We start from the raw sequence: 24435 nt of genomic DNA, 5'->3' as shown, positions 1-24435 counted from the left end.
ACTCTCATTCAGATTTTAAGGAGAAACCAAAAGCTTTCCAGACAAGCAAAAATTAAGAGAATTCAGCACCACTAAACCAGTTTTGCAAAAAATGATAAAGGAACTTCTCTAGGCAAGAAACACAACAGAAGGTAAAGATCTATAAAAAATAAACCTAAAACAATGAACAAAGTGGTAATAGGATCATATATACCAGTAATTACCTTAAAGGTAAATGGATTAAATGTACCAACCAAAAGACATAGACTGGCTGGGTGGATACAAAAACAAGACCAATATATGCTTTCTACACAAGAAACCATCCCCAAGAAAAAGAAAGGCAAAACGGTTGTCTGAGGAGGCCTTACAAATAGCTGAGAAAAGAAGGGAAGCTAAAGGCAAATGAGAAAAGGAACGATATATCCATCTGAATGCAGAGTTCCAGAGAATAGTAAGGAGAGATAAGAAAGCCTTTTTAGAGAACAATGCAAAGAAAGAGGGGAAAGCAATAGAACAGGAAAGACTAGAGATCTCTTCAAGAAAAGTTAGAGATACCAAGGCAACATCTCCTGCAAAGATGGGCACAGTAAAGGACAGAAACGGTATGGACCTAACAGAAGCAGAAGAGATTAAGAAGAGGTGGCAAAAATACACAGAAAAACTGTACAAAAAAGATCATGATGAACTGGATAACCACAATGATGTGATCACTCACCTACAGCCAGATATCCTGGAGTGTGAAGTCAAGTGGACCTTAGGAAGCATTACTATGAACAAAGTTAGTGGAAGTGATGGAATTCCAGTTGAGCTATTTCAAATACTGAAAGATGATGCTGTGAAAGTACTGCACTCAATATACCAGCAAATTTGGTTGGGCTTCCCTCATAGTTCAGTTGGTAAAGACTGTGCCTGCAGTGCAGGAGACCCGGGTTCAATGCCTGGGTCGGGAAGATCCCCCGGAGAAGGAAATGGCAACCCATTCCAGTATTCTTGCCTGGAGAATCCCATGGACAGAAGAGCATAGCAGGCTACAGTCCATGGGGTTGCAAGAGTTGGACACGACTTATCAACTAAACTGCCCCCAGCAGCAGCCACAGGACTTGAAAGTGTCAGTTTTCATTCCAATCTCAAAAAAGGGCAATGCCAAAGAATGTTCAAACTACTTCACATTTGCACTAATTTCACATGCTAGTAAAGTAATACTCACAATCCTTCAAGCTAAGCTTCAAAGGTATGTGAACCGAGAACTTCTAGATGTACAATCTGGATTTTAAAAAGGCACAGGAACCAGAGATCAAACTGCCAACATCAACCTCTGCTGGATCATAGAAAAAGCAAGAGAGTTCCAGAAAAACATCTATTTCTGCTTCACTGCCTATGCTAAAGCCTTTGACTGTGTAGATCACAACACACTGTGGAAAATTCTTAGAGAGATGGGAATACCAGACCACCTTACCTGCCTCATGCAAAACCTGTATGCAGGTTAAGAAGCAACAATTAGAACTGGACATGGAACAAAGGACTAGTTCAAAATGGCAATAGGAGTATGTCAAGGCTATATATTGTCACCCTGCTTATTTAACTTATATGCAGAGTACATCATCCAAACGCCAGGCTGAATGAAGCACAAGCTGGAATCAATTTTACAGGAAGTAATATCAATAAATAACCTCAGATATGCAGCTGACACCACCCTTATGGCAGAAAGTGAAGAGAAACTAAAGAGCCTCTTGATGAAGGTGAAAAAGTTAGCTGAAAACTCAATGTTCAAAAAACAACGGTCATGGCATTGTTGTGTCATGTGTCATCACTTCATGGCAAACAGATGGAGAAACAATGGAAACAGTGACAGATTTTATTTTTGTGGGCTCCAAAATCACTGCAGATGGCAACTGCTGCCGTGAAATTAAAAGACACTTGCTCCTTGAAACAAAAGCTATGGCAAACCCAGACAGCATATTAAAAAGCAGAGACATTATTTTGCCAACTAAAGTCCATCTAGTCAAAGCTATGGTTTTTCCAGTAGTCACATATGGATGTGAGAGATGGACAATAAAAAAGGCTGAGCGCTGAAGAATTGATGCCTTCGAACTGTGGTGCTGGAGAGTCCCTTGGATAGCAAGGAGATCAATCCAGTCAATCCTAAAAGAAATCAAACCTGAATATTCACTGGAAGGACTGATGCTGAAGCTGAAGCTCCAATACTTTGGCCATCTGATACCAAAAGCCAACTGACTGGAAAAGACCCTGATGTTGGAAAAGATTGAGGGCAGGAGGAGAAGAGGGTGACAGAAAATGAGATGGTTGGATGGCATCACTGAGTCAATGGACATAAGTTTGAGAGGACTCTGGGAAATGGTTAAGAACAGGGAAACTTGGCGTGCTATAGTCCACACGGTCGCAAAGAGTCGGACATGACTGAGTGATTGAACAACAACAAGAGACCCACTTCATACCTACCATCACTTATACCCTGAAAGTAAGGGGATGGGAAAAGTTATTTCATGCAAATGGAAATCATAAGAAAGCTGGAGTAGCAATATTCGTATCAGACAAAATAGACTTTAAATGAAAGTGTTATAGGAGACAGAGACACTACATAATGATCAAGGGTTCAATCCAAAAAGATTTAACAATTATATACGCACCCAACATAGAAGCACCTCAACATGTAAAGCAAATACTAACAAACATAAAGGGAGAGATTGACAGTAACACAATAATCATGGGGGACTTTAATACTCCACTTTCGTCAAAGGACAGATCATCCACACAAAAAAATCAATAAGGAAATGCAGGCCTTCAATGACACATTAGACGAGTTGGACTTAATCAATATTTTTAGAGCATTCCATGCAAAAGCAGCAGACCACACATTTTTCTCAAGTGCACACAGAACATTCCCCAGGATTGACTACATACTGGGACACAAGACTAGCCGTGGTAAATTTAAGAAAATCAAAATCATGTAAAGCATGTTTTCTGATCACAACGCTATGAGATTAGAAATAAACTATAGGAAAAAAACTCTAAGAAACACAAACATGTGGTGATTAAACAACATGCTACTAAACAACCATTGGATCACTGAAGAAATCAAGGGAGAAATTTACAATATACCTAGAGATAAACGAAAACAAAAGCACAATGGTCCAAACCTTACAGGATGCAGCAAAAGCAGTTCTAAGATGCAGGCTGATAACAATACAGTCTTACCTAAAGAATCAAGAAAGGTCTCAAATGAACAACCTAACCTCACACCTAAAACAACTAGAGAAGAACAAACAAAACCTAAAGTTGGTAGAAGGAAAGAAATCATAAAGATCAAAGCAGAAATAAACAAAATAGACACAAAAAAAAACAACTGCAAAGATCAATGAAACTAAAAGCTTATTCTTTGAAAAGATAAACAAAATTGATAAACCTTTAGCCAGACTCATCAACAAAAAAAAAGGAGAGGACTCAAATCAGTCAAATTAGAAATGAAAAAAGGAAAGTTATAACTGACTCCACAGAAATATCAAGAAATATTAAGAGACTACTATGAACAACTGTATGCCAATAAAATGGACAACCTGGAAGAAATAGACAAATTCTCAGAAAGGCATAGTCTCCCTAGACTGAACCATGGAGAAATAGAAAATATAAACAGACCAATCACAAGCACTGAAATTGAAACCATGATTAAAAACCTCCCAACAAAGAAAAGTCTAGGACCTGTTGGCTTCACAGGCAAATTTTATCAAACATTTAGAGAAGAGTTAACACCTATCCTTCTGAAACTGTTCCAAAAAGTTGCAGAGGAAGGAAAACTTTGCAACTCAATTTACAAGGCCACCATCACCTTCTTAACAAAACAAGAAAAAGATATCACAAAAAAAGAAAATTACAGGCCAAGATCACTGATGAATATAGATGCAAAAATTCTTAGCAATATACTAGCAATCCATATCCAAGAATACGTTAAAAAGATCATACACCTTAATCAACTGGGATTCATCCCAGGGATGCAAGGATTTTTTTTTTAACATCCACAAACCAATCAATGTGATACATGATATCAATAAACTGAAGAATAAAAACCATATGATCGTCTCAATAGATGAAGAAATGGCTTTTGCCAAAATTCAGCACCAATTTATGATTAAAAAAAACTCTCCAGAAAGTAAGCATTGAGGGTATGTACTCCAACATTATAAAGTCAATATATGACAAACCCACAGCTAGCATCATACTCCATGGTAAAAAGCTGAATCCAATTGGAAAAGAAGAAGTTAAACTGTCACTGTCTGCAGATACCATACATTAGTTCAGTTCAGTTCAGTCACTCAGTCATGTCTGACTCTTTGTGACCCCATGAATCACAGCACGCCAGGCCTTCCTGTCCATCACCAACTCCCGGAGTTCACTCAAACTCACGTCCATCGAATCGGTGATGCCATCCAGCCATCTCATCCGCTGTTGTCCCCTTCTCCTCCTGCCCCCAGTCGCTCCCAGCATCAGGGTCTTTTCCAATGAGTCAACTCTTTGCATGCAGTGGCCAAAGTACTGGAGTTTCAGCTTCAGCATCATTCCTTCCAATGAACACCCAGGACTGATCTGCTTTAGGATGGACTGGCTGGATCTCCTTGCAGTCCAAGGGACTCTCAAGAGTCTTCTCCAACACCACAGTTCAAAAGCATCAATTCTTTGGCACTCAGCTTTCTTCACAGTCCAACTCTGACATCCATACATGACCACTGGAAAAACAATAGCCTTAACTAGACACACCTTTGTTGGCAAAGTAATATCTCTGCTTTTGAATATGCTATCTAGGTTGGTCATAACTTTCCTTCCAAGGAGTAAGCGTCTTTTAGTTTCATGGCTGCAATCACCATCTGCAGTGATTTTGGAGCCCCCAAAAATCAAGTCTGACACTGTTTCCACTGTTTCCCCATCTATTTCCCATGAAGTGATGGGACCAGATGCCATGATCTTCGTTTTCTGAATGTTGAGCTTTAAGCCAACTTTTTCACTCTCCACTTTCACTTTCATCAAGAGGCTTTTGAGTTCTTCACTTTCTGCCATAAGGGTGGTGTCATCTGCATATCTGATGTTATTGATACTTCTCCCGGCAATCTTTATTCCAGCTTGTGCTTCTTCCAGCCCAGTGTTTCTCATGATGTACTCTGCATATAAGTTAAATAAGCAAGGTGACACTATACAGCCTTGATGTACTCCTTTTCCTATTTGGAATCAGTCTGTTGTTCCATGTTCAGTTCTAACTGTTGCTTCCTGACCTGCATATAGGTTTCTCAAGAGGCAGGTCAGGTGGTCTGGTATTCCCATCTCTTTCAGAATTTTCCACAGTTTATTGTGATCCACACAGTCAAAGGCTTTGGCATAGTCAATAAAGCAGAAATTGATGTTTTTCTGGAACTCTCTTGCTTTTTCCATGATCCAGCAGATGCTGGCAATTTGATCTCTGGTTCCTCTGCCTTTTCTAAAACCAGCTTGAACATCTGGAAGTTCACGGTTCACATATTGCTGAAGCCTGGCTTGAAGAATTTTGAGCATTACTTTACTAGCGTGTGAGATGAGTGCAACTGTGCGGTAGTTTGAGCATTCTTTGGCATTGCCTTTCTTTGGGATTGGAATGAAAACTGACCTTTTCCAGTCCTGTGGCCACTGCTGAGTTTTCCAAATTTGCTGGCATATTGAGTGCAGCACTTTCACAGCATCATCTTTCAAGATTTAAAATAGCTCAGCTGGAATTCCATCACCTCCACTAGCTTTGTTCCTACTGATACTTTCTAAAGCCCACTTGACTTCACATTCCAGGATGTCTGGCTCTAGGTGAGTGATAATACCATCATGATTATCTGTGTCATGAAGCTCTTTTTTATACAGTTCTCCTGTGTATTCTTGCCACATCTTCTTAATATCTTACATGTACCAGAAAACTACTAGAACTCAACAATGAACTTGGTAAAGTTTCAGGTTACAAAATTGATGCACAGAAACTGGTTACGTTTCTATACACTAACAATGAAGGATCAGAAAGAGAAATCAATAAGCAATTCTATTTATTATTGCATCAAAAAGAATAAAATACCTAGAATAAGCAGTCACTGCACAGGAGGAGTGGTCCATCTAGTCAAAGCTATGTTTTTTCCAGTGGTCATGTATGGATATAAGAGTTGGACTATAAAGAAAGCTGAGTGTAGAAGAATTGATGCTTTTGAACTGTGGTATTGTAGAAGACTCTTGAGAGTCCCTTGGACTGCAAGGAGATGCAACCAGTCCATCCAAAGGGAAATCAGCCCTGAATATTCAATGGAAGGACTGATGCTGAAGCTGAAATGCCAATACTTTGGCCACCTGATGCGAAGAACCGACTCATTGGAAAAGACCCTGATGCTGTGAAAGATTGAAGGCAGGAGGAGAAGGGGATGACAGAGGATAAGATGGTTGGACGGCATCACCAACTCAATGTACATGAGTTTGAGTAAAGTCCAGGAGTTGGTGATGGACAGGGAAGCCTGGCATGCTGCAGTCCATGGGGTCACAAAGAGTTGGACACGACTGAGTGAGTCCGACTGAGCGACTAAACTGAATTGAGATTAAAAAGAACGCATCTGAGTGAAGGTGATGAAACTGGAGCCTACTATAATCCACCCTAACCCTAACCCTAATTTTTTAGGTGGATGAAACTGGAGCCTACTATACAGAATGAAGTAAGTCAGAAAGAAAAATACCAATAAAGTATATTAATGCATACATACGGAATTTATTTTTATTTTTATTTTTTTACCAATAAAATCACTTTAATTTGCTACTTTTCATTTTGAAAGATCATTACAGTATCACTTAAAATCCAGCCAGGAAAGATGCCCCAGGACTGCTGAGTCCTGGGGACCACTGAGAACGGTCACCCTAGCACGTGACTGCGGGCGGGGCCGGTTGGGGCTGACCTCCAAACTGGTGCTGCTTTTCTCTTCCAGGCTAAGACAAGCTGGGCTCAGGGGAGGCTAGGGGGGAACCAGGTTCCTCTGTGATGAAGGCACCTGGTGGGGACCAACTAGTGGGGTGCCAGAACACCCCTCTCCAGTTCCCCCACCCCCAGATTCAGGTTCAGGTCTGAGAGTCCCCAGCAGAGGTCACGCCTGGACTGACCCCACCCCGGTCTGGAGGGACCAAAGCTGAAAAATGATGTGTGAACCGTTTTCTTGGAAAGCTCATGTCCATGCTCTGGGTGAGGGCCAGAGCTGCTGTCCTTCCAGCCACACAGGAACTTGCAGGAGGCAGGAGAGAGGGGAGACAGGGTTAGAGGCCTGACAGAGCTGCTCCAGCCCTGGGGTCAAAGTCTAGGTGAGGGAGTGAGGGAGGGGGCGGGCTTATTATTCAAAGACCAGGCTCCAGATCTGTTAGCAGCTCAGGCCCTTCTCCCTGAGGAGTGAAGTGTGAAGGCCTCGGCACTCGCGGGGCTGGGGCTCAGAGCAGCATCTCGGGCAGCCTGCGGGCCGGTTCTCGGCGGGGCTGTTGGTTGCACCGTCCATGTCTCCGGAACCAACGGGCTCTTCAATGTGTAGTGGATATGGAGCTACCCCGAGTCCTCAGCGAGTGACGTGCAAAGTCCCAGGGGTCAGTGGTCACTGGGCCAGCGCAGACATTCATGGGCTTCATTTCTGGAAATGTCTTAACTGTCTGTGCTGGGGTCGGCCTCATCATAAACGTCCTGTCCTTTCTCATCAAGAGAGCCCCCTTCCAGTGCTGATGCAGGGGGTCCCAACATGAACATCTGTTATATTTTCCACGAGACCCATGAAGAGGGAGGGTCCAGGCTCACTCATTTCATTCTCTCTGGACTGTTCTGGAATGATGGGGAAGTTTAAAAACAAAACCCCCGGGGGCACTGTGACTGCACATATCGGGTAGAGTGGGGGTGGTCGGAGACTCGGGTGGGGATGTAACTCTCTGCTGGAGGCAGTCCTGGGAACCGTTCTTGACAAGCCTTTTTCTCTGGCCCTGAAAACGGAGGGCGATTCCCCTGCCGAGCGGGGATGGTAGCGAGGACTGCAGGGTGGGCTGGGGGGAGCCCTCCCACAGGGAGCAACCCCTCCCATGGGGTGCAGGCCAGTCAGCAGAAGAGCTCCTCGCAGATCCTGCGCGTGTCCTCCGGCGCCGCCACCGTGTAGCCCACCGTCCTGGGGTCTGTGAAGATCTCGTGGTCATTCCCGCCTGGCATGGTTTTGTCGCCGAAGAAATAGATGGTCTTATAGCCGTCCTTCTCCACGTGTCCCAGGCAGTACCTCTTGTCCCAGCCATCGGGGAAGACATCGAAGCTGATCTGGCCTCCTATGGAAAACGTGAGGCCTTTCCCAGCAAACTCTTTTCGCAGATCCTCCACGAACTTTTGTCTTATGTTTTCTTTCCGATCGAGCTCGTAGAACTCAATGCGTTCTTCCTGGCTGCAGCTTCTTCCGATCGGCGACACGTTCAGCATCCCGTTACGGAACTCTATGAAAGTGCCCCTCTTCTTCAGGAGCTTGATTTTCGCGAGGTAGCTCAGACAGTAGTTGATTAAATCCTGGATTAGGGCTTCACCCAGGTGACCTTGAATATTCTGTTTATACAAGAGTTTCCCATCTCTGTGTGCTACCAAGCCATTTTCTGGAAACATGTAATCATATTTTTTAATAACGTCATCTCCCAGCTGCTCCTGTACTTTCTCAAAGTCCGACCCGCCGACGACACCAATTTTGATCTTCTGCCTCAGTTTTTGCAGAAAGCAATCCATGTCTTTGGTAATTTTCACTGCTACCATCCGGCCTGAACCAAGCAGGGTAGAGACAGAACTTGAAGACAGTGAGGCCACTTGGAACCAGTCCCAAGTTTGAATGGCTGCTGTTCAGTGACTGATTCATGCAAGGGGGAGGTCAGAATGAGCGTCATCACAAAATCTGTGCCCATGGCAACAAAATCTGCCACGGGGCCATCAGGGTCCCGTCCACGTCGAAAAGGCAGAGCGCTGGACCGGGCGCAGCCATGACCCTAGTTTCCACGCGCACCTAACAGGACTCGCTGGCACTTGGACCTCTGCCCGGAACTTCCCTACATACGGAATTTAGAAAGATGGTAACAATGACCCTCTATGCAAGACAGCAAAAGAAACACAGATATAAAGAACAGACTTTTGGACTCTGTGGGAGAAGGCGCGAGGGTGGGATGATCTGAGAGAATAGCACTGAAACATGTATATTACTGTATGTGAAACAGATCAGCAGTCCACGTTCGATGCATGAATCAGGGCAATGAAAGCTGGTGTACTGGGATGACCCTGAGGGATGGGGTGGGGAGGGAGGTGGGACGTGGGTTCAGGATGGGGGACACATGTACACCCACAGCTGATTCATGTCAATGGATGGCAAAAACCACTACAATACTGTAAAGTAATTACCCTCTGATTAAAATAAATTAATTAATTTTTAAAAAAAGCCATGGAAGCAATCTAAACGTCCATAAACAGATGAATGGATAAAGAATAGTAAATATACTCAATGGAATATTATTCAGCCATAAAAAATGATGGAATAATGCCATTTTCAGCAATATGGATGGACCCAGAGGTTATTATACTTAGTAAAGTACATCAGATAGAGAGACAAAATATCCTATGACAGCACTTCTATGTCAAATCTAAAAAAAGATGACAGGAACGAATTTATTTACACAACAGAAACAGACTCACAGACATAAAAAACAAATTTATGCTTACCAAAGGGGAAAGGTGGGGGGATAAATTAGGAATTGGAGACTAGTATATACTACCACTACACATAAAACAGATAACCACCAAGGTCCTCTTGTATCACACAAGGAACTCAACAATATTCTATAATAACCTATATGGAAAAAAAAAATCTTAACAAGAATGGATATATGCTGCTGCTGCGCTAAGTCACTTCAGTCATGTCCGACTCTGTGCGACTCCATAGACAGCAGCCCACCAGGCTCCCCCGTCCCTGGGATTCTCCAGGCAAGAACACTGGAGTGGGTTGCCATCTCCTTCTCCAATGCATGAAAGTGAAAAGTGAAAGTGAGGTTGCTCAGTCATGTCCAACTCTTAGAGATCCCATGGACCGCAGCCCACCAGACTCCTCCGTCCATGGGATTTTCCGGGCAAGAGTACTGGAATGGGGTGCCATTGCCTTCTCTGGAATGGATATATATTTGTAACTAAATCACTCTGATGTACATCTGAAACTAACACAACACTGTAAATCAACTACACTCCAATATAAATTTTAAAAACACGCTATATGATACCATAATGATAGGTGTCATTATACATTTTTCCAAACCTACTGAATGTACAATACAGAGTGAACATAATGTTAATTATGGACTCTGGGTGATTACAGTTTGTCTTTGTGCAGGTTTCTCCTCAGCGGGAAAAGACAAAGTACCAGTCTGGTTAGTGATGTTGATAACAGAGGAGGCAATGCAACTGTGAGAACACAGGGCATGGAAAATCAATCTTCCTCTCAATCTTCTGTAAACCTAAGAGTCAATTTTCTGTAAACCTAAGTCATGTCTGACTCTTTGCAACCCCATGGACTGTAGCCTGCCAGGCTCCTCTGTCCACAGAATTCTCCAGGCAAGAATACTGGAGTGGGTAGCCATACCATTTTCCAGGGGATCTTCCTGACCCAGGGATCAAACCTGGGTCTCCTGCATTGTGGGCAGATTCTTTATCATCTGAGGAACCAAACCTACTCTAAAGAAGAAAGAGGATTCTGGGAAGATGGCAGAGTAGGATGTATTAGGAAACTGTCTCCCCACCTCGACAATAACTGTACTGGCAGAATCTGTCTAATGTAACTATTTTGGGAACTCTGAAGTGTGTTAAAGGCTTGCAACTTCCAGGCGAAAGCTTCCAGGGTGAGCTGGAGTCAGTTTCAGTTCTCTGCACAGAAGGAGTACGGCTGTGCACACGCTCCTGGAGTGTTTTTCACACATCTTGCAGGAGCTGCGGTGGGTAAAAAGGACTCCATCCCCCAGTATTAAGGACTCCTGCTCCAGCTGCTGCTCCTGATCACACAGATGCAGACAGAGACATGGGCAGCCATCACTGTTACAGGTTCCACCACTGTTACAAATCCTTCCACCTCAAGCTAAATTATGACTTCCAGGAGACTTAGAAGGCCAGCACTCTCCCCACTCCCACTTTCCTACTTCACCGCTTCATTTTTCGTTTTTCCCTTTTGAGGAGCTAAACGTTAGTGACTAGGGCATTAAAAGACAACTGCACATGTGGGAAAAACTAGAAAATGACTGCACATGCCCATCTGAAAGCCTCAGAAAAGACATAAGAAGACACTAAATTTATACTTCAGGCTGCCCTGCAGCACAGAGACAGACTATAACAATAAAAAACAAAAGCAGGGACTTCCCTGGTGGTCCCATGGTTAAGAATGTGTCTTCTAGTGCAGAGAACTCGAGTTCAATCCCTGGTTGGGGGAGTAAGATCCCACATGCTATGGGGCAACTAAGCCTACACAGCCCAACTGCTGTGCCCGCATGCTGCAATGAAGACCCAGTGCAACCAAAAATGAAACAAACAAAAGAAAACAAAACCCAGGGGAAGAAGGAGAATCTGATTTCCAGAGTTCCCATATTATTTAACAAATGTCCAAAGCTCCACAATCACAAGGCATACAAAGAAACAGAAAAGTACAGCCCACTCAGAGGAAAAAAAAAAAAAAAATTCAACAAAATCTGTCCCTGAAAAAGACTTAACAGCAGATGTATGAGACAAAGGCTTTAAAGCAATGGTCTTCAAGGTGATAACTAAAAGAATGGAGAAAGTCAAGAAAATGATTTGTGGGCAAAATCGAAATATCAATAAAGAGAAAAACTAAAAGAGAAACAAAAAAAGAAGTCCTAGAGCAGAAAAGTACAATAAATGAACTTTAAAACTTAATAGAGGTAAATTTTCAGGTTTAAGCAGGCAGAACAACAACTCAGTGACCTTCAACACAGGACAATGGAATTTTATCAAGGCTGAGGAACAGAAAGAAAAAAGACTGAAGAAGAGTGAACAGAACCTAAGAGGTCCATGGGACACCATCAGAAGGACCAATATACTGTGGGAGGCCCAGAAGGAGGAGGAGAGAATGAAAAAAGGGCAGAAAGAACATCTGAAACAAATAATGATTGAAAACTCAAATTTGATGAAGACAAAAATGTAAACATCCAAGTTCAACAGAATCCATTGGAAGAATTCAAAGAGACCCACAGTGAGACTGATTATAATCAAACTTTCAAAAGACAAACAGCAAAATCTTGAAGGCAGCAACTGAGAAGCAAATCATCACATACCAGGGATCCTTCATAAGATTATCAGTAGATTTTCTGATCAAAAACTTTGGAGGCCATAAGAAGGTGGACAGATATATTCAAAATGCTCAAAGGACAAAAAAATACTGTCAACCAAAAATCCTAAATCTGGCAAAATTGTTCTTCAAAAGTGAGGAAAAATCAAGACATTTCCAGATAAACAAAAGCTGAAGGAATTCATGGTCGCGAAGACTCAGGCACGACTGAGTGACTTCCCTTTGACTTTTCACTTTCATGCATTGGAGAAGGAAATGGCAACCCACTCCAGTGTTCTTGCCTGGAGAATCCCAGGGACGGGCAATCTGGTGGGCTTCCACCTCTGGGGTCGCACAGAGTCGGACACAACTGAAGTGACTTAGCAGCAGCAGCAGCAGCAGACCTGTCATACAGAAAGGCTCAAAGGAGTCTTACAAGGTGAAAAGAAAACACACAAGTCAGAACCTCAAAGTAACACAGAAAATCTTGGGTCACAAATCAAGCCTCAGTAAAATTAAGAAAGTTAAAATTGTATCAAGCATCTTCTCTGACCACAAGGGTATGAGACTAGATATCAATTACAGGGGAAAAAACTGCAAAAAAACACAAACACATAGAGAGTAAATAATAAATTTATAAGTAACAAAGAGGTTACTGAAGAAATAAGAAGGGAAATCAAAAGATTCCTAGAAACAAATGACAATGAAAACACAACAACACAAAATCTATTGGATGCAGCAAAAGCAGTTCTTCTAAGAGAGAAGCTTATAGCAATACAATTCTACTTCAACAAACAAGAAAAACACTGAATGGACAACCTAACTCTACACCTAAAGCAGCTGGAAAAGGAAGAACAAAAAACCTGCAAAGTTAGAAGGAAATAAATCAAGAAGATCAGAGCAGAAATAACTGAAAAATAAGGAAACAATAGAAAAGGCTAATAAAACTAAAAGCTGGTTCTTTGAGAAGATAAAATTGACAAACCATTAGCCAGATTCATCAAGAAAAAAAAAGGGAGAAAAATCAAATCAACAAAATTAGGAATGAAAAAGGAGAGGTTACAACAATGCTGAAATACAAAAGATCATAAGAGACTATTATGAACAGGTGTATGCTAATAAAATGGACAACCTAAAGGAAATGGACAGATTCTTTGAAAAGTTCAACCTTCCAAGACTGAACCAAGAAGAAACAGAAATTATGAACAAGCCAATTACAAGCACTGAAATTAAAACTGTGATCAAAAATCTTCCAAAAAACAAAACCCTAGTGCTGGATGGCTTCACAGGTGAATTCTATGAAACATTTAGAGAAGAGTTAATGTCTATTATCCTTCTGAAACTCTTCCAAAAAATTGCAGAGGAAGGAACACTTTCAAACTCATTCTATGAGGCCACAATCACCCTGATACCAAAACCAGACAAAGATATTACAAAAAAAGAAAATTACAGGCCAATATCACTAATGAACATAGATGCAAAAACTGCAATAATAATTCTAGCAAACAATTCAACAACACATTAAAAAGCTCATACACCATGATCAAGTTGGGATGCAAGGATTCTTCAATACACACGAATCAATCAATCTGATACACCATATTAACAAACTGAAAGATAAAACCATATGACTATCCCAATAGATGAAGAAAAAGCTTTCAATAAAGTTCATCACCCATTTATGATTTAAAAAAACTCTTCAAAAAATGGGCATAGAAGGAACCTACCTTAACATAATAAAGGCCATATACAACAAACCCACAGCAAACATTCTCAAAGGTGAAAAACTGAAAGCATTCCCTCTAAGATCAGAAACAAGACAAGGGTACCCTCTCACCACTATTATTCAACATAGTTTTGGAAGTCCTAGCTACAATAATCAGAGAAGAGAAAGAAATAAAAGGAATCTAGACCGGAAAGGAAGAAGTAAAACTCTCACTGTTTGCAGATGACATGATACTGTACATAGAAAACCATAAAGATACTATCAGAAAACTACTAGAACTAATCAGTGAATTTAGTAAAGTCACAGGATACAAAATCAATACACAGAAATCACTTGCATTCCCGTATACTAACAATGAAAAATCAGAAAGAGAAATTAAGGAATCAGTGCAATTTACCACTGCAACAAAAAGAATGAAATACCTAGAAATAAACCTACCTAAGGAAACAAAAGAGCTGTATGCAGAAAACTTTAAGACACTGATGAAAGAAATCAAAGATGACATAAACAGATGGAGGGATATATTCCATGTTTCTGGGTGGGAAGAATCAATATTGTGAAAATGACTGTACTACCAAAAGCAATCTACAGATTCAATGCAATCCCTATCAAACTACCAAAGGCATTTTTCACAGAGCTAGAACAAAAAGTTTCACAATTCATATGGAGACACAAAAGACCCCAAAGAGCCAAAGAAATCTTGAGGAAAAAGAATGGAGCTGGGAGGAATCAACTTACCTGATTTTAGACTATACTGCAAAGCTACAGTCATCAAGACAGTATGGTACTGGTACAAAAACAGAAGTACACACCAGTGGAACAAAACAGAAAGCCCAGCGATAAATCCATGCACCTATGGACACCTTATCTTTAACAAAGGAAGCAAGAATATACAATGGGAAAAAGAGCTCTTCAATAAATGGTGCTGGAAGAATTGGAGAACTATGTGTAAAAGAATGAAATTAGAACACTTCTAACACCAAACAAAGATAAACTTGATATGGATTAAAGACCTAAATGTAAGACCAGAATCTATAAAATTCTTAGAAGAAAACACAGGCAGAACACTGTATAACATAAATCATAGCAAGATCCTTTAAGACCCGCCTCCTAGAAAAATGGAAATAAAAACAAAAATAAATAAGTGGGACCTAATTAAACTTAAAAGTTTTTGCACACCAAATGTAACTATAAATAAGGTGAAAAGACAACCCTCAGAATGGGAGAAAATAATAGCAAATGAAGCAACTGACAAAGGATTAATTTCCAAAATATACAAGGAGCTCATACAATTCAATACCACAAAAACAAACAACCCAATCAAAAAGTGGGCAAAAGACTTAAATAGACATTTCTCCAAAGACATATGGATGTCTAATAAACAGATGAAGAGATGCTCAACATCACTCATTATTAAAGAAATGCAAATCAAAACTACAATGAGATACACCTGTCAGAATGGCCATTATCAAGAAATCCACAAACAATAAGTGCTGGAGAGGGTGTGGAGGAGAAAAAGGAGCCCTATTGCACTGCTGGTGGGAATTTAAATGGATACAGCCACTATGGAAGACAGTAGGGAGATTCCTTAAAAATCTAGGTATAAAACCACCATAGGACACAGCAATACCACTTCTAGGCATATACCCTGAAGAAACCAAAACTGAAAAACACATATTCCCCAATGTTCATTGCAGCACTATTTACAATAGCTAGGACATGGAAGCAATCTAGATGTCCATCGACAGATGAATGGATAAAGAAGCTGGGGTACATATATACAATGGAATACTACTCAGCCATAAAACAGAACACATCTGAGTTAATTCTAAAGAGGTGGATGGACCTAGAGCCTATTATACAGAATGAAGTAAGTCAGAAAGAGAAAAAATAAATATCATACATTAACAAATATATATAGAATCTAGAAAGATGGTACTGATGAACTTATTCGCAGAACAGCAGTGAAAACACAGATATAGAGAACAGATTTATGGACAGTTCAGTTCAGTCCAGTCGCTCAGTCGTGTCCGACTCTTTGTGACCCCATGAATCGCAGCACACCAGGCCTCCCTGTCCATCACCAACTCCCGGAGTTCACTCAGACTCACGTCCATCGAGTCAGTGATGCCATCCAGCCATCTCATCCTGTCGTCCCCTTCTCCTCCTGCCCCCAATCCCTTCCAGCATCAGAGTCTTTTCCAATGAGTCAGCTCTTCGCATGAGGTGGCCAAAGTACTGGAGTTTCAGCTTTAGCATCATTCCTTCCAAAGAAATCCCAGGGCTGATCTCCTTCAGAATGGACTGGTTGGATCTCCTTGCAGTCCAAGGGACTCTCAAGAGTCTTCTCCAACACCACACTTCAAAAGCATCAATTCTTCGGCGCTCAGCTTTCTTCACAGTCCAACTCTCACATCCATACATGACCACTGGAAAAACCATAGCTTTGACTAGACCGACCTTTGTTGGCAAAGTAATGTCTCTGCTTTTGAATATGCGATCTAGGTTGGTCATAACTTTCCTTCCAAGGAGTAAGCGTCTTTTAATTTCATGGCTGCAGTTACCATCTGCAGTGATTTTGGAGCCCAAAAAAATAAAGTCTGACACTGTTTCCCCATCTATTTCCCATGAAGTGATGGGACCGGATGCCATGACAAGGATGAGGGAAAGGAGGGAGAGGGTGAGATGAAAGGAGAGAGTAGCATGGAAGCATATACACTAACATATGTACCCAGACAGCCAATGGGAACTTGCTGTATGACTCGGGGCACTCAAACTGGGGCTCTATAATAACCTAGAGGGGTAGGAATGGGCGGGAGGTGGGAGGGAGATTCAAGAGGGAGGGGACATATGTACACCTGTGGTTAATTCATGTTGATGTATGACAGAAATCAAACCAATATTATAAAGCAATCATCACTCAACTAAAAATAAATAAATTTTTAAAAGTCACATAGAAAAATACAGATCTCAACAAAGGTAAATACGTGAATGATTATATGTAAAGAAAAAAGACAATTATTGATGCAATAGCTAGTATTACTATAACTTTGATTTGAAATTCAAAACTCTTCCACATAATTCAGGGGACTAATGCATCTAAAAGAATTACTTGCTTATGTTTTAGGGCACATGATTATAAAGATGTAATTCTGTGATATCAACAACCAAGGTGAGGTGGGATAGAGCTGTGAAGGAGCAGAGTTTTTGTATGTTATTAAAGTAGTAGCAGTATTAGTCGCTCAGTTGTGTCCAACTCTTTAAGACCCCATGGACTGTAGCCCCCCAAGTGCCTCTGTCCATGGGATTCTCCAGATAAGAATACTGGAGTGGGTTGCCATTCTCTTCTCCAAGGGATCTTCCCAAACTGGGGACTGAACCAAAAAAAAAAAAAATCAACTCAACACAAAAGAAAACAGGAATGCAAGAAATGCAGGATAAAAAAGCTAGAGGGTTTATGGGAAATAAACAGCCCAATGGCAGAAGTCAGTTCCCTTCTAGAAAAATGGTACTGATGAACCTGTTTGCAGGGCAGGAAAAGAGACACAGACGTAGAGAATGAGCGTGTGGACACAGTGGGGGAAGGACAGGATGGGATGCATTAAGAGAGTAGCATTGAGACAGATACACCACCATGTGTAACACAGATAGTGGAAAGCTGCTGTGCAGCACACGGAGCTCAGCTCTGTGCTCTGTGATGGCCTGGAAGGCAGGGACGTGGGACGGAGGCTCAAGAGAGAGGCTCACACTGTTGTACAGCAGAAACACAACATTGTAAAGCAGTTATCCTCCAATCAAAAAATAAATTTTAAAAACTCTATAAAGGATTTTAATAAAAGCAAATGTATTAAACTCTGTCACCAGAAGAGACTGGCAGTGGCAGAATGGATAAAAATACATCCAATTTTAATACTGTCTATAAGAGACTCATTTGAGATACGAAGACACAAGGAAGTTGAAAGTGAAAGGATGGGAAACTAAATGCCACACAAATAATAACCAAAAGAGAACAGAAGTGGCTGTACTAATGTAAAACAAAACAGACTTTAAGTCAAGAAAGGTAGTAAGAGACAAAAGGGACGTTATATATTAATAAAAGGCTCAATACAGCAAAAAGACATAACAATTACAAACATTTACACCCCTAATTACAAGCAACCATGCAAAAGTTAACAAAATTGAAAAGAGAAATAGACAATTCTACATTAACAGTTGGGGACCTCATGACCCCACTCACAATAACAAACAGAACAACCAGACAGAAGATAAACAGAGAAACTGGGAAACTTAACACATATTAAAGAAACATTCCACCCAACAACAACAACATACACATTTTTCTCAAGTGCACAGGGACCTTTGTCCAGAAGAGGCTGTAAGTTAAGCTACAAATTAAGTTTCAATAGATCTAAAAGATAGATCTCATACAAAGTATCTTCTCTGACTACCACAAGATAAACTTAGAATTCAGTAAGAGAGAAAACTGGAAAATTCACAAAATTGTTGAAACTAAACAACACACTTGTAAATAACCAATGGATCAAAGAAGAAATCACAAGGGGAAGTTAGAAAATACTTCAGTTCAGTTCAGTTCAGTCGCTCAGTCGTGTCCAACTCTTTGCGACCCCATGAATCGCAGCATGCCAGGCCTCCCTGTCCATCCCCAACTCCCGGAGTTCATCCAAACTCATGTGCATCGAGTCGGTGATGCCATCCAGCCAGCTCATCCTCTGTCATCCCCTTCTCCTCCTGCCCCTGATCCCAATACTTAGATATGAACAAAAACAAAAACACAACATACCAAAGCTTATGTGACACAGCAAAAGTGGTGCTCCTAAGGAGGAAATTTATAACTAAAAATGCTTATATTAAAAGACAAGAAAGAAGGCTTAATCTCCAAAATATACAAATAGGTCATACGATTCAACAACAACAACAAAAACCCAATTGAAAAATTGGCAGAAGACCTGAATAGACATTTCTCCAAGGAAGACATACAGATGGCCAGTAGGCGCATGAGAAGATGCTCAACATCACTAAACTATCAGAGAAATGCAAGTCAAAACTACAATTCACCTCACACCGGTCAGAAAAGTCATTAAAAAGTCTACAAATAACAAATGCTGGAGGAGGCAGTGGAAACCTTTCTACACTGTTGGTGGGAATGTAAGTTGGTACAGCCACTAAGGAAAACAGCACGAAGGCTTCTCAGAAAACTAAAAACAGAATTACCATATGATCCGGCAATCTCACACCCGGGCACACACCTGACAAATTACAATCCAAAGAGATACATGCACCCCCGTGTTCAAAGCAGCACTATTCACGAGAGCCAAGACATGGAGACAACCTTCAGTACCCAATGACGCATGAACAGATAAAGAAAATGCAGTATGCATATATGCAATGGACTACTATGCAGGCACAAGAAATAAGGAATCTTACCATTTACAACAATTAGACAAACCTTGAGGACATTACACTAAGTAAAATAAGTCAGACAGAAAAAGACAAACTATATCATCTCAATTATATGTGGAATCAACACAGATCGATGGTTGCCAGAGATGGGGATTGGGTATGGGTGAAATAGATGAAGGTTGTCAAAGGATAACAAAGTTTCAGTTGCAAAAAAAAGTCCTGAGAATGTAATGTAATGTACAGCATAGTTCCTATATTTAGTAATACTGTATCGAATATGAAAGTCGCTAAGAGAATAAATCTTTAAATTTCTTATCAGAACAAAAAAATGTGTAACTATGTGTGGTTATGGATGTTAAGTAGACTTATTATGGTGATCATTTCATAATATAGACATATGGTTGACCCTTGAACAATGCAGAGGTTAGGGGCACCAACTCCCATGCTGTCAAAAATCCATGCATAACTTTTGACTCCCCCAAAACATAACTGCTAATAGCCTACTGTCAACTAGAAGCCTTAACAATAACATAAGCAGTTAACATACACTTTTTATGTTATTGATATATCAACAGATTTTTCATATATTCATAACATACCTTCTAGGCTACAAGGTTTGCCTTCAATTTTTTCTCAAATTGTCACAAATCTCCAAAAATTTTCCCAATATATTTATGAGAAAAAAAATCCACATGTAAGTGGCCCCATGCAATTCAAACCTATGCTGTTCAAGGGCCAACTAATGGTATACCGAATCATTACACAATACACTTGAAATTAATGTCATGTGATATGTCAATTATATCTCAATAAAAGTAAATTTTTTAAAAAGCAACCTCTTTCAACAACTGAAAAAAAAAAAAAAGACTATCCACTCCACAGAGAATCTTTAAAAATGGTACAAATGAACTTATTTACAAAGTAGAAAAAGTCACAGATGTAAAACAAACAAACAAACACTAGTCATGGTTATCAGTTACCAGGGGGAAAAGGAGGGGGGGAGAGATAAAGTGGGCTATGGGGATTGACATAGGCACACTACTGTATACAAAATAGATAACTAATAAGGACCTACTGTATAGAACTGGGAACTCTACTCAATATTCTGCAGTGGCCTATATAGAATCTAAAAAAAGAGTGGATATATGTCTATGTATAACTGATTCACTTTGCTAAACAGCAAAAACTAACAGAATACTGTAAATCAACTATATTCCAATAAATTTTTTTTTTTTAAAAAAAGATTATCCACAGAGTAAAAAGACAACCCTAGAAGGCTCTGGGAAAAAATATTTGCAAATCATGTATGTGATAAGGGATTAATATTCAGAACATACAAAAAAACTCCTAAACCTCAACAAAAACAACCTGACTCAAAAATAGGCAATGGATTTAAATTGACATTTTGCTGAAGAATAGACACAAATGGCCAATAAGCACATAAAAAGATTCACTAATCATTACAGAAATGGCAAATTAAAAACCATAGTGACATACCACCTCACACCCATTTGTTATTGTTGTTGTTTACTAGCTAAGTCCCGTCTGACTCTTTTGCAACCCTATAGCCTGTCAGGATCCTCTGTCCATGGGATTTCCCAGGCAAGAATATTGGAGTGGGTTGCCATTTCCTTCTCCAGGGATCAAACTCGCATCTCCTGCACTGGTAGGAGGGTTCTTTCCCACTGAGCCTCCAGGGAAACCCTTACACCTATTAGGATGACTTATTAAAAAAACAAACAACAAAAAACCAGACATGTTGGAAAGATATAGAGAAATCTACACCTTTATGTACTGTTTGTAGGAATGTAAACTGGTGCTGTCACTGCGGAGAACAAGACAGAGGTTCCTCAAAAAGTCTAAAAAACAGAATTACCAAATGACGCAGTAATTCCACTTCGGGGTATGTATCTGAAAGAATCATAAGCAGGGTCTCTAAGAGACACTTGTGCCCCCATGTTCATAACAGGTAAAACACAGATGCAATCATACGTCTATCATTTTACCAATGAACATTACCAAAATGTGGTTTATACACACGATGGAATATTGCCCAGCCCTTAAAGGAAAGAAATTCTGCGATACGCTACAATATGGATGAATCGCGAAGTGAAATAAGCCAAAAAGACAAGTACCATATATGAGGTACTTAAAGCAGAGACAACAATCACAGAAAGTATAATGGTGATTACCAGAGGCTGTGGGGAAGGGAGAATGGGAATATGGGGAGTTATTACTTAATAGGCATAGAGCTTCAGATTTACAACAGGAAAAGAGTTAAAGGGATGGATGGTAGTGACGGCTGCACAACAATTGTGAATACAATCTGACACCACTGAACTGTATACTTAAAAATGGTTAATATGGTAAATTTTATGTTATGCACATTTTTAAACACACACACACAAAAGGAAAATCAGTGGTTGGCAATCTGCCTGCCAACGCAGGGGACATGGGTTCGATCCCTGGTCTGGGTACGAAGACCCACACGCCTCGGGACAACCAAGCCCATGTGCCACAACTTCTGAACCCGAGCACCTGGAGCCCGTGCTCCGCAGCAAGAGAAACCAGCGCAGCAAGAAGCCTGCGCACCACAACCACAGTGGCTCCCGCTCACCCCAACTAGGGGAAGCCGGCAAGAAGCAACGAAGAGCCAGTGCAGCCATAAATTTTTTTTAAAAAAAGGAAAATAGGGAGGAAAGTATGTCTGCTTCTGTGGCCGAAACCTTGATTGATCTTTAAGCAAGTCATCAGTTGAATAGGTACCCACTGACGACAACAATTTTGTTTCACTAATGCCAAGGAAGGTGGAAGTTCTACTGTGGAAGACACTGTCCACCCTCTCAGACCTAGGAGGAAAGTCAGTGTGTCGACCAACGCAGCAGACCCACTTCCTGCTGCAGCCTGGCCCCCAAATCCCCATCTCAAGTTCCCATCAAGTCTTGACCTATTGCCTAGACAATGGCCTGCAGCCCTCTGGGAGCTCTCACCTGCCCTTCACTTACCCAGAGACCTCAGGGAACTGTGCCCATGATACAGAGCAGGAGCCCCCCATCCCCACCCCCATCCCCACCGCCACACACTGGGAAGCCCAGCAGACAGAGGCACAGGCAGACAAGACATATAAAAACAGCACCTACTCGGAAGCCATGAACAAGGCCTGAAGGATGCTGTTCACGTAGCACGTGTTGCCCAGGTTGATTAAACCAATCTTGCCCGTGTCTGACTTGGCCATGAGCCGGGGATAAAAGCCGGCCAACTCACTCTTCTGCGAGGTCCAGGCGTCCTGCCCCAGCAGCTGCTTGATTCGGTCCTCATTGGGAACATGGAGGTCCTGAGTGAGGAACAAGCCAGAGGGTCACTGAGCACCAGGGTTAGCTCTAAGAATACCACCTCCTCCAGGAAACCCTGGAGTACAGCCTACTACACACGGGTCAAGCATACCACCCAAAAAATGTCACAGAGATGTGTGTGAACTGTCCCCTGCTTTCAAACATACTCTAGGTTTTCGTCTTGACATGTGGGCCTTCGAGATGATCTTTCATGCCACAACTGCCTTTAGAAAGGGGTAAAATCTTCACTATGTAGATGAAAAAACCAAGACCCAGATAAAGGATTTTCTTAAGAGGCAGTAAATGAAGACTCTACTATATGTTAAGATGAGTCCAGGATGTGACACGCTTTAAGCAATGACAACACTGGCCCCCTGGCCCAATCCAGCCGTGCTGAGATCTCAACCCTGGTCCTGACTCCTATCCTCACAGCTCTCTGGCTGTGGTCAGTAAGCCAGCCTGACTCAGTCAGCTAACCTCCCTGGACCTCAGTTTGCTCATCTGTCAAATGAGGACACTCCTACTCGTATGTCAGTTCAGCACCCTATACTTTCATGGGGCCTGCTCCTATTTATACCTTCTTCACGTTAAAGTTCGCACAGTCAGCTTTTTCAAATTAATCAACACCACACACACACAGCCCTGGGAACTTGATCCCACAGTCAGGACGGTGGGAGGATCCTGGGGGTCTGAGGTATGAGTCCTTGGTCACAGGGGCAGGGGTTGGCACACTTTACCATTCATTACCCTTTTCACACTGGAGAGCCGCACTGAAGAGAGTATAACCAAAGCACTGGCTCTAAGGAGGACATAGTCTAAAGAAAGACACCCTAGCATAATAATGCAATATTATTTACTAGAGTTAAGTGATGATATTCATGACAGTTCCTCTAGCCCCGTTCTTATTTCCAGATCTTAGCACAGTTCCTAGATTTGTCTAAGGTTCCTGAGCTTCAAACTAGCTCAGCACTGAAAGCCCTCATCAGTGCAAAAGGCAGGGCTCAAGCAGTGGCAGTGGTTTAATACATTTGCTCACTCATTTCCCACGACTATTTATCAGATAATTTATCAGATTAGTCAGTCACCTCCCACAGATAGTAAAAATATAGGAGGTGCCTGAGGTAAGAAGCTAGACATGTGTGCTTAGCCGTGTCCAACTCTTTACGACCACATGGACTGTAGCCAGCCAGCCCCCTCTGTTCATGGAATTTTCCAGGCAAGAATACCGGAGTGGGCTGCCATTTCCTCCTCCAGGGGATTTTCCTGACCCAGGGATCGAACCCACGTCTCTTGCATCTGCTGCACTGGCAGGCAGATTCTTTACCAGCTGAACCACCAGAGAAACCCAAAGAAAAGAAGCTAAGGGCTCAGTAACTTTGTAGTCCCTTCTTTTTTCTTCCTACGATCGCCAATCCAACCCCACCCACACACAACATGAACAAATAGGGACAAAAAGACAGAACCAACACTCTCTGCTCCCCAACACCACAAAATGCAAAAATATCCACACTAGAAAAAAAATCAAATGTCATTTTTCCCAAAGAAGGTAACTTTGTACTCATAGGAGAATAAAGAGAATAAAACAAAAACTTTCAAATAACTTTCAAGCTCCTCCTGTTAC

General features: G+C 41.4%; 2 protein-coding genes across 2 annotated transcripts in view; both read right to left on the bottom strand.

Annotated features, from left to right (window-relative positions):
* The window catches only part of USP35 (ubiquitin specific peptidase 35), a 64348-nt gene that overhangs the window by 24436 nt on the left and 15477 nt on the right, over positions 1 to 24435 (bottom strand). Inside the window, exon 7 of the mRNA XM_027531771.1 lies at positions 22623 to 22816. Coding sequence (XP_027387572.1) covers positions 22623 to 22816 — 194 coding nt within the window. The remainder of the gene's footprint in view (positions 1 to 22622; positions 22817 to 24435) is intronic.
* On the bottom strand, positions 7951 to 9091 carry LOC113885927 (phosphomannomutase 2-like). The gene is made up of 2 exons (XM_027531772.1): positions 8944 to 9091; positions 7951 to 8774 (listed from the first exon to the last, which is right to left on the bottom strand). The coding sequence occupies exons 1-2, from the start codon at positions 9006 to 9008 to the stop codon at positions 8099 to 8101; spliced, it is 741 nt and encodes a 246-aa protein (XP_027387573.1). The 5' UTR covers positions 9009 to 9091; the 3' UTR covers positions 7951 to 8098.

The sequence above is a fragment of the Bos indicus x Bos taurus genome, chromosome 29 (assembly GCF_003369695.1).
Source record: "Bos indicus x Bos taurus breed Angus x Brahman F1 hybrid chromosome 29, Bos_hybrid_MaternalHap_v2.0, whole genome shotgun sequence".
NCBI classification, from domain to species: domain Eukaryota; kingdom Metazoa; phylum Chordata; class Mammalia; order Artiodactyla; family Bovidae; genus Bos; species Bos indicus x Bos taurus.
Note: the sequence above shows the minus strand (reverse complement) of the source record. Positions and strands in the feature narration are given on the sequence as shown.